Source organism: Moschus berezovskii, chromosome 28 (genome assembly GCF_049115385.1).
Source record: "Moschus berezovskii isolate FMDL1 chromosome 28, NW_MosBer_1.0, whole genome shotgun sequence".
NCBI lineage: Eukaryota > Metazoa > Chordata > Mammalia > Artiodactyla > Moschidae > Moschus > Moschus berezovskii.
This window is the reverse complement of record NC_142487.1, coordinates 29195212-29217194: the sequence shown is the minus strand read 5'-3', so window position 1 is coordinate 29217194 and position 21983 is coordinate 29195212. Positions and strand designations below refer to the sequence as shown.

General features: G+C 50.8%; 1 protein-coding gene across 3 annotated transcripts in view; it reads right to left on the bottom strand.

The window, feature by feature from the left end:
- The window catches only part of TNFRSF11A (TNF receptor superfamily member 11a), a 63849-nt gene that overhangs the window by 34431 nt on the left and 7435 nt on the right, over window positions 1-21983 (bottom strand). For all 3 annotated transcript variants that reach the window (XM_055417487.2, XM_088833496.1, XM_088833495.1), the window contains exons 2-3: window positions 3708-3789; window positions 2163-2288 (exon numbers count right to left, since the gene is read on the bottom strand). In XM_055417487.2, coding sequence (XP_055273462.2) covers window positions 2163-2288; window positions 3708-3789 — 208 coding nt within the window. The remainder of the gene's footprint in view (window positions 1-2162; window positions 2289-3707; window positions 3790-21983) is intronic.

The following is a 21983-nucleotide window of genomic DNA, read 5'->3' as shown; positions in this document are numbered from 1 at the left end:
CAGTAAAACTAGTAACTGCAGTAGATTAAAACACCTCCAATATGTAAATGCGTGAGTTCATAATATTCTTTTTTCTCAAAAATAAGCTCTGACTAGTTTTATTAAAGAAAAGTTGTGCATGATCTACTTTTCACCAGTCTGTCCTGGCATGCTTCTAATGATATCAGAGTCACCTGGCTCCTTGAGAGCCAGTGTATCTGGCTCTGTAGTATTTTCCACACGCTGTGCCCAATTCAATGTTATTTCCACCATAGTGATAGACACTAGTGGTAAAGAATCTGTCTGCCAGTGCAGGAGACATAAGAGATGCAGGTTCGATCCCTGGGTCAGGAAGATCCCCTGAAGTAGGAAATGGCAACCCGGTCCAGAATATTGCCTGGAAAATTCCAAGGACAGAGGAGCCTGGTGGGCGACAGTCCATGGGGTCACAAAGAGCTGGATACAACTGAACGACTGAACACCATTGTAACAGACACTAGTTTGGGCCATTGTTGCATAATCCTCGATTGCAGATTCCCTCAAGGCTGGGCAGAGTTTGGCGAGGACGACCCGTTTCACTTTGCCTTGTCTGATCATTTTCAGAGTCTGCTTGTACCCCAGCACACAGTTTCCACTTTTCAAAACGATTGGAGCCTAGAGTTGATCAACTCCAGCGACCTTTTCATCTTCTTTGCAGCCTTAGGTGCGGGATGCCCCAACCAAGTGCAGCTGCCAAGATGACAGGGAGGGAGAAAGGAAGCTAGCTCGTGATACTCATACAGATCTCTGGAGACAACTTGGTGATGGGGTTGTTATTTTGAAAAGTGGAAAAATAAAGTTATAAGCAATCATTCTGCCTTTCCTGTGTAGACTGCACTTCACAGTAACGACCAGTGGATGAGACAAGTTTCTGGTTAGAAAGCATTCCAGCCAATGAAGGAAGAAAGGATGATGGAGTTAGAACATCACCCTTCTGCAGCCCCTAAATGAAAACGGATCTAGGTCATGATGGTCAACAGCTGCTGATATCACCCAGAGAAGAGAGAAGCAGCTACACTGTGACCCCTGACGTCACCTTTTGAAGGCGTTTTGCCAAAAACAAAAACCCAAACCAGGTTCTGATCAGCCTTCTAGATCTAATAACCCTTTACAGGAAATACAGGGGACAGAAGACAGACGTTTAACGAGACTGAGATAATGCAGCTAGCAAAGCCCCGACAGTGGAAACCCCACAGGACTAACGGCGTGGCTTCCTTAACAGATGAACGGAATGGAAGATGGAGAAATGGGGAGGAAAGGAGCTTCTGGGCTGGGACTTAGGAGACATATTTTGATCCTCTTCTTATAAATAAGCTTTAATTTTTAAAAGATCTGAGGCAAAAGCCCTACAGCAGTATGATGATGAGATCAGACTATGGAGGTAGGAAGCCGTGGGTCGTTTAGGAAAAGGACCCGGGGGTTAGAAGGTCTGGTTTTGAGTCCTGCTTCTCATTTGTAACCTTGGAGCGGTCACTCACTCCCTCTTAGTTTCTTCATTTTTACAACGGGATAATGGTAGCTTTCTCACAGGGTTTTTTGTGAGAATTACGTAAGACAACATATGTGGAAGTGCTGTGGAAACCTTTTGTCAAGTGTAAGACACCTTCCAGGACTAAACACACAAATATGATATATTATCACTTATATGTGGTATCTAAAAAAAATGATACAAATGAATTTATTTACAAAACAGAGTTAGACCCACCGACGTAACAAACAAACCTGGTTAGCAAAGAGGAAATGTAGGAGGAGAGATAAATCAGGAGTCTGCGTTTAACATATACACAGTACTGTATATAAAATAGATGGCCAGCAAAGATCAACTGTATAGCACAGGAAACTACACTCAATGCTTTGCAATAACCTATAAGGGAGAAGAATCGGAAAAAGAACACCCCCCCACACACACACACCCCTGAACCACTGTGCTGTACACCGGAAACAAACACAACACTGTAAATCAGCTGTACTTCAACAAAAACAAAACAAAAGTTCTGTGCGAAAAACCGTGACACGGTGCTCCTGGGATCTAAACCACACCCTCGGGGGTCTGTGGGCAGACATCTCCCCTTGCCCCCAGAGGCACAGCGTCACTGCATCCGACAATGTTGTTTACCCACACTGCCCCTGACGGGCTGACTCACCTGGATCGCAGACTTTGTGCAGCAAGCATTTCTCTTCTTCATTCCAGGTGTCCAGGTATTCGTCCAAGCCACAGGGTAGACAGACGCTTTCAGAGGTAGTGGTGCATTTGGAAGACATGTATGTTCCTTAAATTAGAAGGGGGGACATGCGCCAATCAGAAATACTCCCTGTCAATCTGGGGATTCCCTGACAGTCCAGTGGTTAGGACTCTGTATTTTCACTGCCCAGCACCCAGGTTCGATACTTGGTCGGGGAACTAAGATCCTGCAAGTCTTATAGTGTAGCCAAGGGAAAAAACAAAAGCACCAATCTACCAAACCCTTTACGTGGCCGTGGTCCCAGGTCGTCCCTGAGAGACAGAGGTCATGTCTCACAGCAGGGGCTCCTCAGGCCTCCTGGCTGGCCCAGATAACCTCGCTGCAGTTTGCTGTGCCTGTGGTCACCGCAGTCTTTCAGACCTTCTAAGTGAAAAAAACCCTTGCCCTTACCACGCCCAACCTTTGCTGACTCAGGAAAAGAACTACGGTTTTCAAACTGGTGCCTGCAGAACCTGAGGGGTTCCCTGGGGACTAAGCGAGAGAAACTGCATCTCCTGCCTCCATCTTCAAAACCCCTTTACTGTCGACCCGGAGAGTTCATTTCTTTTGTCCCACGCACACTGTGGGCTCACGGTTAACTTCGTTTGATCAGAGGGTAATACACACGCTCAAAAGCACACACGCACGCATATCATGAAAATCAGTGGATCTTTACTCTGTGCACCAAAAAATATCTGTAGCTGAAATATCTGAAGGATTTGTCACAAGGTAAGCTCCTTTTTCTCAAAGCCTCTCTTCCCTCCCCAGAACAGGGAGTGAGTGAGAACCCTCTGGACCTGGGGCCTCACCAAGGCCACAGAAGCAGCTGGCCACCTTCTTGCCAAAACAACTTTAGGGAAATGATGACCGCTCTACCTCCTGCTCCTCAGTAGATGCTGTGGGAGTTATAACAGGATTTAGGCAATTTTTAGCAGTGATTCAAAGACAGTCATCCCCATCCCCACCCTCACCCCTGGCGAATTTCTATGAAATTAATACTTTTTTTTTGGCCTTACCTCATGGCTTGTGGGATCTTAATTCCCAGTCAGGGGTTGAACCTGGGCTAAGGCAGTGTAAGAGCTAAGCCCAAACCATTGAACAACCAGGGGGCTACTGCAAATAATACTTTTAAATCAGAGTTGTACTGCATATTTTGAGAGTCTGGGTCATAAACTTCTAAAACAGAGTTTTAAAAAACCTCTTGCCTTCTCAAGAAAGAGTGTTTCAGAAGACTGGTACGTAACTCCAGTTCCTGAAACTGCTCTTGATTTTTAAGTTATTTCATCTGTTGAGAGTAAGATTTTTGTCTTCAGAGTGACAGGCATTACTACCTGCCACTGCTATAAGAAGCCTATCTGACTTCGTTTGTCATCTGGCAAGATAGAATCAGTTATTTACCAACGTTAAAACAAAAAAGAGCCCCACCCACTTTGGGGGGACCACAAAAGGGGGTTTGGCAGCACGAACCTGGCTCACATTTCTTACAGCATTGTCCAAGATGCTCGTAATACCTCTCGCTGGTACACGGAGGGGTGATCTGCAAAGTCACCTAAAAAGAAAATGTGCATCAGGCAGAGATTAAACACGAGTTCTTCCCAGAGGAAGCCACCAGAAACCATCCTGCCACCGCTCTGCATGATACCGCCCCCCCCAAAGGTATCGCTATCCTATTCTCGCCCGTTTCTTTCCCCTAAGAATGTACAAAATCAGCGATACTGGCACCAAGATCCATTTGAGTGTTTAAAGAATTTCGGTTATGCATGCTAACAGGGTGGACTGAAGGGGAATTTATAGATGGTACCCAGAAGGTTGAAAACTACTTTCGACCAACCATGTACAAAAGTGGCCCCACTTCTGTGTCATCCACAGTATGGTCAGTGGTGGACAGTATGGTCAGTCCACTTTGATTATAAAAACTGGAGAAGCACCGAGTGGGGTCCCTTCATACGTGTATTAGACTCTTTGCAACCCTATGGACTGCATCCAGCCAGGCTTCCCTGTCCATGGGATTCACCAGGCAAGAACACTAGAGTGGGTTACCATGCCCTCCTCCAGGGGATCTTCCTGACCCAGGGATCAAACCTGCATCTCTTTGTCTGCTGACTTACAGGCACATTTTTTACCTCTGAGACACCTGGGAAGCCTGTGTGTTATACCAGGGGAAGTGTGATGTGAGAAGCTATTTCTGATTTTAGAAAGATGATTAATACTGCTTGCCTTCATAAAATTTTAAACACGCAGAGAATTTTAAAAAGTGGGACAGCAAGGGGTTATAGGGAGCCTGTGACCTGGAGCCCAGAGCCCCGCCCGCCATGTGCCGCTTCAGCTTGCTCCTTTCTGCATGTTTCTAACACCAAAATAATTTCCGTATTTGCTCATCTCAGCAAAACAAAAGCCCAGTACCCTGCATTCACTCAGATTCTTATCAGTTTGCCACAGTAAAGCTCTTTGCCTTATCAGCTGTCTCTGTTAGAGAAAAACAACACTCCCCTGTTGACAGACCCGAGCGAGACACGGAAGCCCGGGGCCAGCAGCACGGACGGCTCATGCGCACACCGAAGGGCGGGCCTTGCTGGGCTGGGGTCCGCAGTCACCACCTTGCTTGCCCTCCAGCGGCTTCGGCTCTCCAGGGTGGGCTGCAAGGCGGGCAGCGGGCCCTCCCTGCGCGCACGGGGGGCTGGGGTGTCCTCAGGGCTCACAGGACAGAGATCACCAGGGGCTCCCGGGCGGCTCGGCGGCGAAGGACCCCCTCCCAACGCCGGGGACACAGGTTCGATCCCCGGTCTGGGAAGAGCCACTTGCCGCGGAGCAGCTGAGCCCGCGAACCAGAGCGACGGAGCCTGCGCTTCAGAGCCGGAACGGCGACTCCCGAAGCCGCACGCGAGCCTGCGCTCCGCAAGAGAAGTCCGCGAGCCGCAATCGGGGCAGCCTCCGGGGCCGCGAGTGGAGGAAACCCGCGCCGCGGCGAAGACCCAGCACAGCCACCAATTAATTTAAACCCGCAAAGAGGGACTTCCCAGGCGGTCCGCTGGTGAAAACTGTGCGTCCAAAGCCGGGGGCCCGGGTTCGATCCCCGGTAGGGAAACAAAGATCCCACACGCCGTGAGGCACGGCCAAAAAGTAAAAATTAAGAGTAAGTACGGACATGAGTTTGGGTGAACTCCGGGAGCTGGTGATGGACAGGAAGGCCTGGCGTGCTGTGATTCATGGGGTCGCAGAGAGTCGGACACGACTGAGCGACTGAACGGACGGACAGACGGAGGGCCTGCAGGACGCAGCCAGTAAGGGCCTCCCCGACCTCCCCGGGCCAGGCCAAGAGCTTCCGGGGGGCTCAACGAGAGCCTCAAACGTGTTTCAGGAGCCAGTGTGCCGGGAAGCCTGGGTCTGGACCTGGTTCCCGGGCCGTCTGACACTCTCCGTGGACCTGGGTAACGGGACAGACGTTCCTCAAGCATCCACCACGTGACAGGCTCGCAGGATCAGGGCAGTGAGCCCCGTGGACACCGGGAAACACGACCTAACAGAAACCGCCCGCCTCTGCTCTCTGGGGGCTTTTCCTGCTTTTGCAGGCGCCCGTGTCTCTGCGTCTGCACAGCAACGTGTGCGCAGAGGGGAGTGGTGCGCAGCGACAAACGGTGAAGCCGCACGCGGTCAATGCAAACTGTTTCACAGAAAGAGCCTGTTTAAGCCTGATGGTATGTGAGCGCTCCTGCGATGGTGATGACAAAGCAAACCAGAGAAATCTGCGGTTGGGCTGTATTTCAGATGATCAAGGCCGCTTGCTTCTGACCCTTAAGAAAACTGCAAGTCTCTTAAAATAGGCGCAGGCTTTGTCTAGGTCACGTACACAGGTTCTTTTTAGGGGAATTTGCTAAAAGGGTTCCTCCTGAAGCAGCAGCCAGAAGCTCTGTCAGGTGCCACTGTGGGCTGGGCGCTGGGCTCCAAACCCTGGCATCTGGTAAGCATCAGCCACCCGAATATGTGCACAGTTTGTTTACATGTTTAGGTGCATGGCTGTGATTCATTCCGCCCATCCGCCCTCTAGCCCAGGAGTGTAACCCTGGCAAAAACACGGAAGCTGTGATTCCAGAGGTGACCAGACGTCCTAACTCTTAAACAGATTCTCACAGATTATTCCTTAATATCCATCTCTGTTCTCTAAGCTAATTGTGACTTTACACCTGGACATGTCTTCTTTTTAAAGTACTGAGAGATAATTCACATACTATGAAATTTCCCCTTTCAAAGGTTATGATTCAGTGGGCTTTTTTTTTTGTATATTCAAAAAATTATGCAACCAGCACTGCTAATTCCAGAACATCTTCATCACTGCAGAACTGACGTGTTTGTTTCACACAGCTATAGGATTACCGATCTTTCAAGTTACATCAGTAATTCTGCTACTGGGAAAATTGACTATGGTGAGGCAGACAATTTTGGTATTAATCTAATTTAAGGTAGAACTTAAACTGATCCCTACTTCATTCCTGAGTTACATTAGATACTTTGCAGTATACCTTCAAACTTTCAAAACACACAACTTATAAGGCAACAAACGTACATAGATATGGTTAATGAAATATGTGTGTGTGTGTGTGAGTCTCTCTGTCATGAGTCTGAGTCTTTACGACCCCAAGGACTGTAGCCTGCCAGCCGCTTCTGTCCATGGGATTCTCCAGGCAGGAATACTGGAGTGGGTAGCCTATCCCTTCTCCAGGGGATCTTCCCGAACCAGGGATCTAACCCAGTCTCCCACATTACAGGCAGATTTTTTACCATGTGAGCCACCAGGGAAGCCCCAAGGAAAAGTGCTTTAAGGGTAAATAAAAAGAATCTAGGAGGCTCGCCCCTTCTGGAGAAGACAAGGGTTACTTTGTTGTTGTTTTTCCCTCCTTTGCTCTTTTTTTTCCCTCCCTTGCTAGTGGAGGTGATGGCATTCCAGTGGAGCTATTTCAAATCCTGAAAGATGATGCTGTGAAAGTGCTGCACTCAATATGCCAGCAAATTTGGAAAACTCAGCAGTGGCCACAGGACTGGAAGAGGTCAGTCTTCATTCCAATCCCAAAGAAAGGCAGTGACAAAGAATGCTCAAACTACTGCACAATTGCACTCATCTCACACGCTAGTAAAGTCATGCTCAAAATTCTCCAAGCCAGGCTTCAGCAATATGTGAACCGAGAACTTCCAGATGTTCAAGCAGGTTTTAGAAAAGGCAAAGGCACCAGAGATCAAATTGCCAACATCCGCTGGATCATGGAAAAAGCAAGAGAGTTCCAGAAAAACATCTATTTCTGCTTCATTGACTATGCCAAAGCCTTTGACTGTGTGGATCACAGTAAACTGTGGAAAATTCTGAAAGAGATGGGAATCCCAGACCACCTGACCTGCCTCTTGAGAAACCTGTATGCAGGTCAGGAAGCAACAGTTAGATCTGGACATGGAACAACAGACTGGTTCCAAATCGGGAAAGGAGTACATCAAGGCTTTATATTGTCACCCTGCTTATTTAACTTATATGCAGAGTACATCATGAGAAACACTGGGTTGGATGAAGAACAAACTGGAATCAAGATTGCTGGGAGAAATATCAATAACCTCAGATATGCAGATGACACTACCCTTATGGCAGAAAGTGAAGAAGAACTAAAGAGCCTCTTGATCAAAGTGAAAGAGGAGAGTGAAAAAGTTGGCTTAAAGCACAACATTCAGAAAACTGAGATCACGGCATCTGGTCCCATCACTTCATGGAAAATAGATGGGGAAACAAACAATGGAAACAGTGTCAGATTTTATTTTTTTAGGCTCCAAAATCACTGCAGATGGTGATGGCAGCCATGAAATTAAAAGACGCTTGCTCCTTGAAAGAAAAGCTATGACCAACCTAGACGGCATATTAAAAAGCACAGAGACTACTTTGCCAACGAAGGTCCGTCTAGTCAAGGCTATGGTTTTTCCAGTGGTCATGTATGGATGTGAGAGTTGGACTGTGAAGAAAGCTGATCGCCAAAGAATTGATGCTTTTGAACTGTGGTGTTGGAGATGACTCTTGAGAGTCCCTTGGACTGCAAGGAGATCCAACCAGTCCATTCTAAAGGAAATCAGTCCTGAATATTCATTGGAAGGACTGATGTTGAAGCTGAACCTCCAATACTTTGGCTACCTCATGCAACGAGCTGACTCACTGGAAAAGATCCTGATGCTGGGAAAGATTGAAGGTGGGAGGAGAAGGGGACGACAGAGGATGTGATGGTTGGATGACATCACCACCCTGATGGACATGAGTTTGAGTAAGCTCCGGGAGTTGGAGATGGACAGGGAGGCCTGGTGTGCTGCAGTCCATGGGGTCTCACTGAGTCGGACATGACTGAGCAACTGAACTGACTTGACCCTTGTTCTTTGCCTCCAAGACGCTCTGTTTCTTTTCCTCCACCTGCAGCTCTAGGATGGACCCTCTCAGTAGAGGATCTGGGGCTCCCTGGGGCTCACACAGCAGGTGTGCTGTCCTCACTCTGATCCCACGGTCCATGTCCAAGATCCCATGGCTTTCCCTCTGCACTGCAGTCCCCACGTTTGTAACTAGTAGGAAATCTAGACCTTGGATGCCCTAGCCTGTCACTCTGGCTGACCCCCTGGGTACCTGTCCTACAGGCCAGGCCAGCTGTGCCTCTGGCCTCCCTGCTCCGACATCCCCAAACCCCACCTTCTTAGGCTTGGTTTCCCGCAAGCCAGAGCTGGATCTTTTGGATACCAACCTCTGTCCAAATGGCCCACATCCACAGCAGGGCATTTCTGGTATGAATGAGTGGATGCCCTCAGCCCCTCCCTTTTCCTTCAGGTTCTAGTTCTGACATCCCTCCTCTCTTAGCCCTGGGAGAGCCCTCAGGCCTCTCAAACTCCTTCCGTCCTTTGGCCCTTCCCCCCCACTGCTCAGAATGTGGGCCTGACTCTGTCCTCTGACGCTGAAGCTCCAGTACTCTGGCCACCTGATCGAAGTGTAGACTCAGTGGAAAAGACCCTGATGCTGGGAAAGAATGAAGGCAGGAGGAGAAGGGAGGCAAGGGATGACACGGGTAGACGGCATCACCAGCTCAATGGACAGAAGCGGCTCTGGGAGGCAGGGAAGGGCAGGGGAGCCTGGCGTGCTGCACACATGGGGTCGCAAAGAGTTGGACGCAGCGCCTGGAACACAATCTTCCTCTAAAGCCAAAGGTGGCAGCTCTTATCACTGGTGGCAGTCCTCGTAAGGCAGGAATTTGATGAAAACATGTCCCTGCTTATTTCAGAGGCAGTCTCCCAGGAACGGGAGCGGGGATTCAGCATAAGGCTGCACATTTTCAGTAAATGGGGTCATTTTCTCAACCACCTCCAGTCTCCTCTCTTTGCCCAAGACGGAACAACAGACGGCTTTAGTAACCGACTGGAGAGGTACAGACTTCTAGTTATCTGCACTTTTGTCTCGTTTGCCTTAAGGATTGACTTGTTTCCCTCTAAAACAATAGGGCTTTTGAACTGTCCTTGTTTTCATTAAACAAACAAAGCAGAACGACTTCTAAACTATTTATGGAAAAAAGGGTACGGTCACGTAAATTCAACGTCAGGTCTGTTGCAGCGCTTGTGTTTCAGGGAATACGCTTTGATTCAGGGTACTGAGAAATCTTGTAAAAACCACTCATGTGCTGACAGGGCCGTACTACAGGTCTTCATCAATAAACTGCAGAAGTCACGGCTGGCCCGAAGAGTTTGCATCGGCTACCTTTTGCTCTCTAACAGACAGCTCCTGAGTGTAGCAGACGCCCTGGGGCCTGTTTAGAGCAACTGTGTTGTTTACATTTCCCCTGTTCTTCTCCCCTGCCCAGGCAAATTCCTTGGACAGTCTTAAAGAAAAGAAGTTAAAGTGAAAATAAAAAAAGAAGTTAAGACAACACATCTAACATATTGGCCATCTGCTACCTCACTATCTTTTGTGTTTTGTGTCATGTCGATATTTGTTTCAGGGCATACAAGCTGGTATTTAATTTTAATGGCTGACAGACTCTTCTGGAATAAGCATGTCTACAGTGTATGCAAGGCTTTGGGAGATAGCAAATTGTAAATCAAAATTGTCTTTATAAAGCTCTGTGGATTTATTGGATTTGTTTCCCAATGCAATGCCATGTTGGGTCTAATACTGAAAAACTCCAGGCTGAAGAAACAAAACATTTCTCTGAGCAGAGTGGCAGAGTTTGGAGGATCTGTATTTGGAATCCTGCAGGGAAGATTGACTTAAATATTTATTTTTCATGCAGTTAAATCAACCCAATTGTACCGAAAGGCATTATGAATCCTAAAATTACTTTTCTAATCTACTGAATTTTCATGCTGACATGTAACAAAATAGAACGAAGCTTGGCTCCTTCTGTCAAATCAAGAGGAAAAGAACTCAACCCAGAAGAACAAATGAGGGATTTTCCATAGATTTTATTTTATAAAATATCATCCATGACTGTATTTGAGAATCTGGCTGTAAATTAAGTAAAGACTGTATCACATTTCTGATTGTTACAGTCGAACTGAAAGAGGTGGTTTTTCTTGAGAGAAATGGCTGAATGTGAAATGACACTCAACAGTCTCACTGCCCTTGAAAAAAAAATATCCTTAAAGAAAGTCAAAATCGAAAGTGCTCTCACCCAGAGATCAGCTACTAGAGAACTCTGTTCCCCAGAACATCAAGAAAATGGCTTTACTATGAGGATTTCAAGTCAGGAAATTTTTTTTCTCTGAAGCCTTTCAGAGAGAAGCTTTTCATTTTTAGAAACAAAGAAACAGACACAGAAAAGGTCTCAGTCACAGGCCTGCAAACAAAGGCCTCTGTTCCTTCTTGTCCATTTCTTTTCTCAGCTGGCTGGGAAGTCAAGCCAGAGACACGGTCTGAGTTTCCCCTCTAAACATTTCAGTTAGTGAGTCCAAACACAGACCCTTGAAATTGAGATGTTCTGGGGCACCTATTCAGTTTGGTCCCTTTCTTATCTCCTTTTCTTGAGAAGCTTCCAGCCCCTTCTCTATTTTATCCAGCTTTATATTCTCGAATATGACACATTTATATGTCTGTTACTGGAAAGAAAGCATCCACTATCACACTTCTTGGTTAACAGTTCAGACCTGGAAGAGGATGTCACAGAGGAGTCATTTTAAGCTTGCAAACCAGATAAGGCAGGTTTCCATAGAAGATGGAAAATTAAACACTAACTAAAGTCAAGTCTTGGAGCCAGAATGTAAGGATTTAGCAGAGCAGCGGCTGGGGCTGGGAGAGCCCTGGAGAAGGAAGGGCAGAGGTGCCAGTGAGCCCGTGAAGACAGAGGAGACGCCTGGCCAGGCGGCACGCCGGTCAGTTAGGGCGGGCCGGGCTTCCGGCTAGGCTCTTCCATCCAGGGCAGCTCTCAGAGCCGAACTTCCAGGTCGATCCGACATTTCCTTAATAAAACTGTCTGCTTTTCTACAGCCTGAGGACAAGGTGGGGATGAGTTACTCCTGAGTCTGTCTCTCCGCCTGTAAAATGGGCCGAATCACTGTACCCCTCCTACCGCAGAGGACGCGAAGGGACTGCACGCACATCGTGTAGCGATGCGGCGGTTCAGGCGCTCGGCCGTGTCCGACTCTTTGCGACCCCATGGACTGTGGTCCACCAGGCTCCTCTGTCCCGGGGACTTCCCCAGGCCAGAATGCCAGCGTGGGTGGCCATTTCCTTCTCCAGGGGATCTTCCCGACCCAGGGATCGAACTCAGGTCTCCTACTTTGCAGGCGGATTCTTTACCAACTGAGCCACTGGGGAAGCCTGGCAAGGCAGCTGTGGCAAGTGAAAACGAAGCCTATGCTTCCTCCCGCTGAGGCCAAGGACCTTTCCAGCCAGTCGCTGGGGGACTGAGGTGGGGCAGGGACTGTCAGTGATGTGCACCCTGGCTGGCGGCCGCTGGAGGGGAGGTGAACTGTGCCCTGGGCAGAATCGGCGAGCTCGGGTTCCTTTTATCAGATCATCCCCTGATGGGGTAACGGAGGGGAAGGAGTGTCGGCAGAAAAAGGAAAGAGGGTGCAGAAGAGCAGGGATTTGCAGGAACATCCGGAAGCCCTGCCAGCTTCTGGACGCACCTTCCCCGTTTAGTTTTAACCTGGCTGTGATTACAAAAGCTGACATCAGAGTGTTTCTGGTGACTGGAAAATGTTTTTTTTTTTTTTTTTGGCCTCTCTGCAAGACTTGCAGTATCTTAGTTCCCTCACTAGGACTTGAACTTGTGCCCCCTGCAGTGGGTGGTGCAGAGCCCCACCCACTGAACAGCCAGGGAATTCCCAGAAAAAACCTGTTTTTAATCAAAAAGGTTTATTTTTTAAAAAGCCTGTTTGACTTCACATAAAGCAGTGCTTTCTTGTGGGACTGAGATCGTGGCAGGTGGCCCGAGTCACAGCGGTGGTTTCTGTCCGGGGCTTCAGTCGGTGATGGCGGCGGAAGCTGGGTGGGGGGTGAGCTGACTCAAAGCTTCTGCTGAGAAAGGGGATGCGAGATCCTGCCAGGGATTACTGTCAACAGGGACAGAATCGAGGGATGTCCAAACGCCCTGCTAGACATTTCCACTTTAAAAAACTCAACAGACAGCACTTCAAGCTCACGGTTTACAGAGGAAAACTCATACTTTTTCTTTGCACAAACCCAAGCTTCACATTTCATACTTCAGAACATTACACAGGCACCCATGATATGGTATGCTACTGATGAAAGAGATGATGAAGATAAACAGGCAGCCTTTGGGGACCTCCTGTGCACCCCAATGCTCTGGCCACCTGATGCGAAGAGCATCATTTGAAAAGACCCTGATGCTGGGAAAGACTGATGGCAGGAGAAGGGGACGACTGAGGATAAGGTGGTTGGATGGCATCACCAACTCGATGGATGTGAGTTTGAGTAAACTCGGGGAGTTGGTGATGGACAGGGAGGCCTGGCGTGCTGCAGTCCATGGGGTCTCAGAGTCGGACATGACTGAGCGACTGAACTGAACTGAACCATGCACCCCAACAGATCACCCTAAGCATTCCCTGGGAGACCACTGAACTGTGTGAAGACCCCGCACTATACAAGTCAGGGGCGTGATCTAAGTCATGATGCAATAGAGAGAATGGGAGGGTTTAAACAGAAAACTCCCTGGTGTCTAAAATACTACAGTTCCCTTTGTTGTCATTTAGTGGCTAAGTGGTGTCCGACTCTGAGACCCCATGCCCACCAGGCTCCTCTGTCCAGGGGATTTCCCAGGCAAGAAGACTGGAGTGGGTAGTCACTCCCTTCTCCAGGGATATTCCCCACTGGGGGACTGAACCCACGTCTCCTGCGTTGGCAGGTGGATTCTTTACCGAAGAGTCACCAGGGAAGCCACAATTGTGTTTACAGAAACATATTTTACATACAGCTCTTGAAAAAGAAAATTCTGCTGCTAAAACTGAGGCTCAACTATTCTCTGATTGGTACAATGTGAAAAGAAGTGTCTAGTTTGAGAAAAATGTGAAGAAAAGGATGATATCGCGACTACTATTGCTAATGTATTAATAACTGAGCTGCTACTGAGGGATTTAGGACGTTCTAAAACGCATTTGATGAATGTGTTTCCAGTGGTAAAGAGTATTCAAAACTCCAGCTCAAAGGCATTCATCATGGCTGGTCAACTACTGGTCTCACTGAAAACCATTAATAGGAATCCACCCCCTTCCCATATATAGACCACTCCCCATAAAGGGGTTGGGAGCTGACCTCCTCACTTGCAGACAGCAGAGAAAGGCCAGTCAGTTCTCTGCTTGCGCCATCTGCCTTACCTTGTAAAGTGACTTTTCATGTGGTATGACCAGAAGGCGAATTTCAGCTTGGTCTAGGGTTTAATGACAGCACCCATCTCTTAAAAAGCTCCGCTATCATCACACCTTCGAGGACACCTTTCCTGAGCCCTCTCATGCCCGTGCAAGGGACAGGCTTGTGTAGGACAAGGATGTGGGCCATCCCACCGCCTCAAAGCCGTGCTGGACCCACAGGCACCAACGAGACAGAGCTAGCAGGGGGGACCCGGCAACGGTGCAGGGCCTGGTCTGCCGAAGACCAGGTTCCAGGAAGTGCCTGGACGCAGCCTCACTGGTTACAGGGACAGCAAGGGGAAGGAACCCTGCCTGGGACACAGGGGAAGAGATCTCAGCAGGAGGACCCCAAAGCTGGGGGGCAGGGGCGAGGGTCAGAGGAGCCAAGGATGCTTGGGCAGAAGGAGGAGAGGAGGGAGACCCCGAGGCGTGCGGGTCCCGGGGCTGGGGGGGCCAGGGAGTGGACCGGGAGGTCAGGCGGCTGTGGAAGAAAGGGGGCCTTTTTAGCAGTGCCCTGGGGCTTCCCTGGGGGCTCAGACGGTAAAGAATCTGCCTGCCAGCGCAAGAGACTCGGGTTTGATCCCTGGGGTGGGAAGATCCCCTGGAGGAGGAAGAGGCAACCCATTCCAGTATTCTGGCCTGGAGAATCCCATGGACAGAGGAGCCTGGTGGGCTGCAGTCCATGGGGTCGCACAGAGTCAGACAGGACTGAGCGACTTCACTTTCCCACACTTGGGGCACACTGCAGAGTGGTGGAGTGAGAAAGGCCAATAAGAAGGCGCACGATCCGCTGACGATGCAGCGTCTGACGGGGATGACCAGCGTCTCAGTGACCGAACGGCCAGGCTGAGAGCAGGTGTGAGCGCACGGGGCAGGGAGTCTGCTCGTGGAGGAGGGAGAAGAAAGAGGCCCCTTTCAGGGAAGGGAGAAGGGGCTGTCTCCATCTGGAAATGCTGAATTTGGCTTTCACGTCAGCCCTTTGAAAAGTAACAATTTTATGTATATATTTAAAAATACATGTATATATATATATATATATATATATATTATATATATACATAACACAATTTGCCATTTGAACCATTTCTTAGTGTATAAACAGTTCAGTGGCATTAATTAGACCCCTGAGACCATCACTACGGTCTCACCAGAACATTGTTATCACTGCAAGCAGACTCTTTTAGGCACTGCACAGTATCTCCTCCTTCTCCCCCCTGCCTGGGAACCCTGGAGTTAGAGAACAATGCCGCATTCCCTCCAGCACCGGGCAACCTCTTTCTGCCTTCTTTCTCTGGGAGCTTGACTATTCCAGGTGCCCCGCGTAAGTGGGGTCATACAGGATTTGTCTCTGCGTCTGGCTTATTTCACTTGGCATGGTCTTCAAGGTTCGTCCATGTTGTAGTGTATGTGGGAACGTCATTCCTTTTGATGGCAGAATGATATCCCGTTGTATGAATACGTCAGTTTGCTTATCTGTCCATCTCTGGGTGGATATGTGGGTTATTTCCACCATTTCCCTGTTGTGAACAGGGCTGCTGTGAGCTGCAGTGAACACTGGCACAGGAATCTGCTCAGGGTCTTGTTTTCAACTCTCTGGAGTCCACGCCTGAGTCACACAGTCATCAGACATCCCCCCATAGTTGCTGCACTATCTTAATCCATTCCCACCAGAAATGCACCAGGACTTCTTTGGTGGCTCAGCTGGTAAAGAATCTGCCTGCAGTGCAGGAGACACAGGTTCGATCCCTGGGTCGGGAAGATCCCCGGAGAAGGGAGTGGCAACCCACTCCAGTGTTCTTGCCTGGAGATCTCCTTGGACTGAGCAGCCTGGGGGCTCGGAAAAGAAATGGGCACGACTGAGCGACTCTCACCAGAAACACACGAGGCTTCCAATCTCTCCATGTCTTTGCCAACATCTGTTATTTTTCATTTCTTTTGGTAACAGTGATCCTGATGAGTGTGGTTTTTATAATTAATTAATTTGTTTATTTGCAGCACTAGCAGTTAGTTAGTTGTGGCATGTGTGACCCCCTGCATTGGGAGCACCGACCCTTAGCCACCGGGCCACTCAGCGTGCTTGTGACCTGCATTTCCCTAATGATTAGTGATGCTGACGATCTATTTTATGCACCTACTGGCCACTTTTAAAGAAATGTCTGCCTAAGTCCTTTATCCATTCTTATGGGGTAATTTCATTTTGCCCAGACTTGTGCACAGGTCTAGACTTAGCTGTCACGGCACTGACTCATTATACAGGACCAGAATGGTTACCAGAGGGCTGCAGGACCCTTGGATTCATTTCCACCATCTTGAGAGAAATCCTTGATTTTCCTATTGAAGAAAAACTTTCCCAATCTAAACAGCATCACTGCATGGTTCTCCAGAAAATAATCAAGGAGGTTTAGCATTTAAGAAAGACGTGCTTGGCCAGTTTACAGCCTAAAAGTGGAACAAATTAAAATTGCATTCATTTACTTCATAAATGTTAAGTGAACACATCCTATATGCCAGAGACAATTTTAAGTTTTGTGGACACGGTAGATATTAGCCAGAGAGAGTCCTTGCTTATAGTCCTTGGGAGAAGAGTGACAGGAAACAAACATGTAATTGAATCTGGCTGGAATGATCACGATGAAAAAAATAAAACAGGATAAGGTGATGGAATTATGAGGGAAGTCACTGATAAGGTGACGTTTGAGTGGAGACCTGCCTGAAGTGAGGGAACAACTCAGGTTAGCGGGACGTCTAACTTCACACGACGGTGACATAATGTATCCCCATCATGAGTTACTGTGTACCTGCAGCTTCAGGACTGTGCGACAGTCACTGCAGGTTCACAGCGGAGATAACATTTTAAGTAATAAGCACTTCCTGCTATTTTTATCATCAGGGAGGAAATAATTTGTCATAGATTTTTTTAATTTTAAAGTTTAACCGAGATAAAATACTCATAACAAAATTTACTATCTTAACCATTTTGCTGTGAGATTTCTTAAAAATAGATACTGTGCACAGAAACAAAAATCTGACTCAGGTAAGATTTAATTGGAAAAAAAACAACCCATAAAAATGTAGAGTAATTGTGGCCTTTTAGAGGTCTTGGCATAGTCACCATTTCGATCTAGCAGACAATACAGTCGACTTCATGAGCTGTCTTGAAAGTTGGTTTTTATGGCCCCATCAGCTTTTTTCCCCCATCACCTTGATTCCAGATAAGCTCATTAAAAAAAAAATCTTATTCAGACAAGAGCATATCAAAGACCTATTGATTTCTGCTCATCTCTCTTTCTTCCTCTGCTCACAATGCAGGTATTATCTCTGCTCCTAGAAAACATGTGGCCCAAGGGAAAATGAAGAAATAACCTTGCATTTCAAAACTGTAATTCCAAGTGTCTTTGTCTCCTGGGGAGATGAGGGGTGAAGCAAGTCTGCAGCTGTGGCTACCTGAAACAGCCGGGATGTCTGTTTCCTAAACAGCGCAATTAGTTAGGCCGGGTGACTTGTCCTCACACCAACCCGCCCAGGCTCCTGTGAATGCCCCTTTATTCTCCCAGTGTGGAGGGCTTTTTTTCTTTGCCATTCTTGAGTTTTTTGTTTTAACTTTTATTCATTTGAGAGGAGAGCTCCTTTCTCCTCTTCCCTGCAGTAACCGTTACTGACCCCTGTGCTTCTCCGCGCGCTGCTCTGCGGGGCGCCCAGAGCCCTCCGCGGCTCTGCCCTGCTCTTGGGGGGAAGTGACGTGTCAGTCCTCAGTCACGTCTGACTCTTTGTGACCGCATGGACGGCATGCAGCCTCTGTCCATGGGATTCTCCAGGAAGGAACACTGGAGTGGTAGCCATTCCCTTCTCCAGGGGATCTTCCTGAACCAGGGGTCGAACCTGGGTCTCCCACACTGCAGGCGGATTCTTTACCAGCTGAACCATAAGGGAAGCCCATGGTGGGAGTGCACCCGTCTAATAAGGCCTTTAACCCCCAAAGGAGCCAGGGAAGGGGCTAGACTGCCCTGGCCTGCTTCCTTTATAAAAAACAATTCCTGTTTTACCTTTTTTTCTTTTTGATGTGGACCGATTTTAAAGTGTTTTTTGAACTTGTTACAATGTGGCCTCTGTCTTAGGTTTGGGTTTTTGGCCACAGGGTGCGGGATCTTAGCCCCCTGACCAGGGGTCAGCCTGCACCCCTTGCACGGGGAGGTGGGACCGCCAGGGAAGCTCCCCTGCCTGCTGCATAAAAGTGCACAGGATCGCCTGGAAAGTGAATTCACAGGCGCCTCTCAGTGGGTGGGTCTGGGGTGGGGTCTGCACTTCTAACAGGCTCCCGGTGATGCCAACACTGCTGGGAGTCGAGCGGAAGGTCAGAGATGGGTTAGACCGAGAGGAAGGCCCCTCAGGGCTCCCCAGGCCCCCACACCTCCCCCGGCCCGCCCCCATCCACTCCTGCCGTTTCCCCAGCGGCCCTGCCCAGGACCGAGGCCGGAAGCGCACCGCGGCCCCTCGCCCCGACCCTTCCAGCCTTGCCGTCCTGCTCAACCCTCAGCACGGATCAGGGAGGCGGATCAGTGAACTCCCCACTCGGGCCACTGTCGTTTAAGCGAAGGTTTCACACCTGCACTGCTCAGCCCCTGTGCTGGAAGGTCTCAGCCACCCGGACTGTCTCCTCTCCCCATCCCGCTGAGGATCACCGGCGGTTTTATTTTTTTAAACTTTCTTTTGTGATGGGCTACAGCCGATGACCAAATAATGGTGTGACCGTCTGGGGTGAGCAGCGAAGGGGCACAGCCATACATGTTACAAGCATCCCGTGCACCCACTCTCCCCCAGATCTAAAGTGGGTTCTGTGTTCCTGCTCTTCCCAGTCGACGGCAGGCTCCCACCTCCCCCACTTGCCTACCCCCAACGTCAATTTCAGGGGTCTGTCTTTGTTTTGCGACCCCCGGGCCGCGGATCCCCCATGCCACTCTGGCGAGCCCGCCCGCCCCCGGGTCAACCCTGACCCCCAGCTTCACTGCGCCCACCCTGCCCTGGCCGCCCGTCCATCGCCAGCTGTCCCCCACTGCCGGGCACACGGCCCGCCTCTCCTGGGGAGCCTGTCCAGGGCCTCTGAGCCGTGAGGCCCTAACCCCCTACTCATCTCACAGCCCCTAGTGGCCTCGTGGGCTCACATCCTAGGACTTCGGCTCGATTCCAGGTTCAAGGAAGGACGAAGCCCGCGCCGGGTGCTGAGCCGGTGCCCGCAGGACCTGGGGAGCCGCCGAGGGGAGACCCTCCCCGTCTCGGCAGCTGGGAGGGGAGCACCACGGTCGCCCCTCTGGAACAGTCACTGCCACGCTCAACAGCCTTCATCTGCCTCGTTTTTCAAGACTTAAAGCCCACGTGCAGGGCCATTCCTGGACTTGGCTGAACTCGTCCCTCTTCCTTTCTTTCCTGGACACAGTTGAGCTCCACCTTCTCTCGTCTCAGCCACAACTGAGCTACACTTAAATAAAAAACACACACGAACTCAACCACCCAGGATTACTCAATACCTCTGAGCGCTGCACGGTGCCAGGTACCGGAATCTGACTCGCCTGCACTTTTCGGGGACCAGCGCTTCTCAGCCCTCACTGCGCAGGCGAGCCACCCGGACTTCTCATAAAGATGCGGGTTTTCTAACAAGTCCCAGGTGATGCTGCCACTGCTGGTCTTGGAGGAGCAAGGTCAGAGACGGCATCAAGGCCCGAGAGCCAGAACGTCTCGCATTTCTGGCCTCTGCCCCGTGATCTCCATCCGCTTGAGGGGCCGTGAGCCCTGCCCCGCCCGGCGCAGGGCAGACGCTGCGGGGCTCGAGCGGGCAGCGGGCCGAGCGGGTCCTCGGCGTCTCTCCGCGCGCTGCGCTCGAGGCTCTCCCATCCTTACCTTCCCTGCCTCCCTTCTCCCTCACAGACCAGGGGGCCCACTCAGACCCAGCGTGATAAGCAGAGTGGCACGGTGCCAGGCACGCAGCGAATGCTCAAATTCTCGGTAAATTATGAATAATATTTCCTGAAGGACTGATTGTGATCTTACAACTTCCCCTTACAGAAAACTGTAATGGTTTCCTACGAGTTCTGAATCAGATTCACGCTCCCCGGTGCGGGCTCCGAAGGGCTCCGCCAATCGGGGGCAGTTAGAGACACCCTGGGGGAGCGGGCGGCCAGACCAAGATGGGAAATCCCTCCCTGGGCTCGGATTCGCTCTCGAACGGGGACGGAAGGCAGGCCCGCCCGGCCCGCACGCGGCCGCTGCCCTGGGGAGAGGGCCTCTCACACGGAGGCCCGCCGGGACGCCCTGGGCTCACCGTCCGGGCGCAGAGCAGCGGGCGCCGTCAATCCCGCATCCCTCGTCCTGAGGGCCGCCCCTCGCTGCCCATTCGAGGGTCTTGGCTGTTGTTCAGTTGCTCAGTCGTGTCTGACTCTTTGCGACCCCGTGGCCTGCAGCGCGCCAGGCCTCCCAGTCCCTCAGGAGCTCCAGGAGTTTGCCTAAGTTCATGTCCATGGAGTGGGTGATGCCATCCCACCATCTGGTGCCTTGGCCATTTGTAACCCGACACATAAATAGGACCTCGGTGACCTGGGCACAGGGACCCCAACTGGAACAAGGAAAACCTAAGCCCCTCAGAAGGGCCCCAGCCCCCCACACGGAGGATAGAGCCTGGGGGGGCGGCAGCAGGGGATGAACACGGCCGGGATGTCCTGACAAACGCAGGGCAGGGCTGGAGCGCCCGGCCCTGCGGGGACAGGACAGCTTCTTCCCGGCGCCCCGGGCTGCTGACAGTCAGAGATGCCCTCCTGCCGGGAAGTGGCAGCGGTGACTCAGCCTGCCACATTTCTTTTCCTCCTGAGTCAGGGAGCGACCTGCACACGGACCCTGAGCTGAGGCTGCCCAGGGTGCCCGCCTAAACCCAGCCTGAAAGTCACAGCCTTTCTTTCCCCTCCTGCTCCGTGACAGTCGACAACAGAGCGCCCTTGGCAGATGAGCCTCCTTGAGCGGGTCCCACAGATGCAGACCGGCTGTGCTGTTTCCCCAGCCCTAAAGCGCCTGCTTCCCTCTCTGCACGCCCCAGGCCTGGAGCTCTCCCTGTCTGCGCCCTGCCCGTCAGGCAGCAACCGCAGGATCGGCTTCCCTGCGGGGTGAGGGCCGGGCCACGGGGCAGACGCCTGCCCCGGACGCGCTGTGCTTACGGGGCCCTGGGTGTGAGTCCTGTCTTCCCAGCAAGCTGGAGTGGGGGTTAGACGTCTGCCAGCAGCACCTAGCATGTGCCGGGCACGCGGGAGGGCTTCAACAGGTGGCAGGTGCGTTTAAGACAGTCATCAGGCAATACTTGTTTAGCTCTGAGCTCAAAATCGTTCCGTGGAATCTGACGTCTACAGCAGCAGTTCTTGAACTGTGCGCCTCAGAATCCCCTGCAGAGGGGGGTGACACCGATGGAGGGTCCCACCACAGAGTGTCTGATGTCGGGGCCTGGGGACGTGCACTCCTCAGCTCCCAGGGCCCAGGCCCGCCCCCTCCCGGGGGGCTGAGGCCCACACCCCCACCTGGCCGGTGCTGGGCTCAGACAGCAGCCAGGCCCTGGTTTTCTCCGGCTTGGCTCTGCCTTCGGTATCACCTCCGTCCAGGCCCAGAGGCTTCCTTGGCCCCTGTCCTGCCTTGCACTCCAGAGGCACCTGGCTAGACCCTCCGGGCAGCTGTTGACCCACTTAACTGCGAGGGACACAGACGGGCTGTCTGTGGGAGCATCCTGGGGCTCAGGCGCCAGGGCCGGGGGCAGGGGTGGGGTTCTGTTTTCCAGAGAGAACTGAAAGGAAAGAAGCTGACAGAGAGGTTAAAGGAAGTCGCGTGAATGACGTGAGTGAGAGGAAGAGGGGG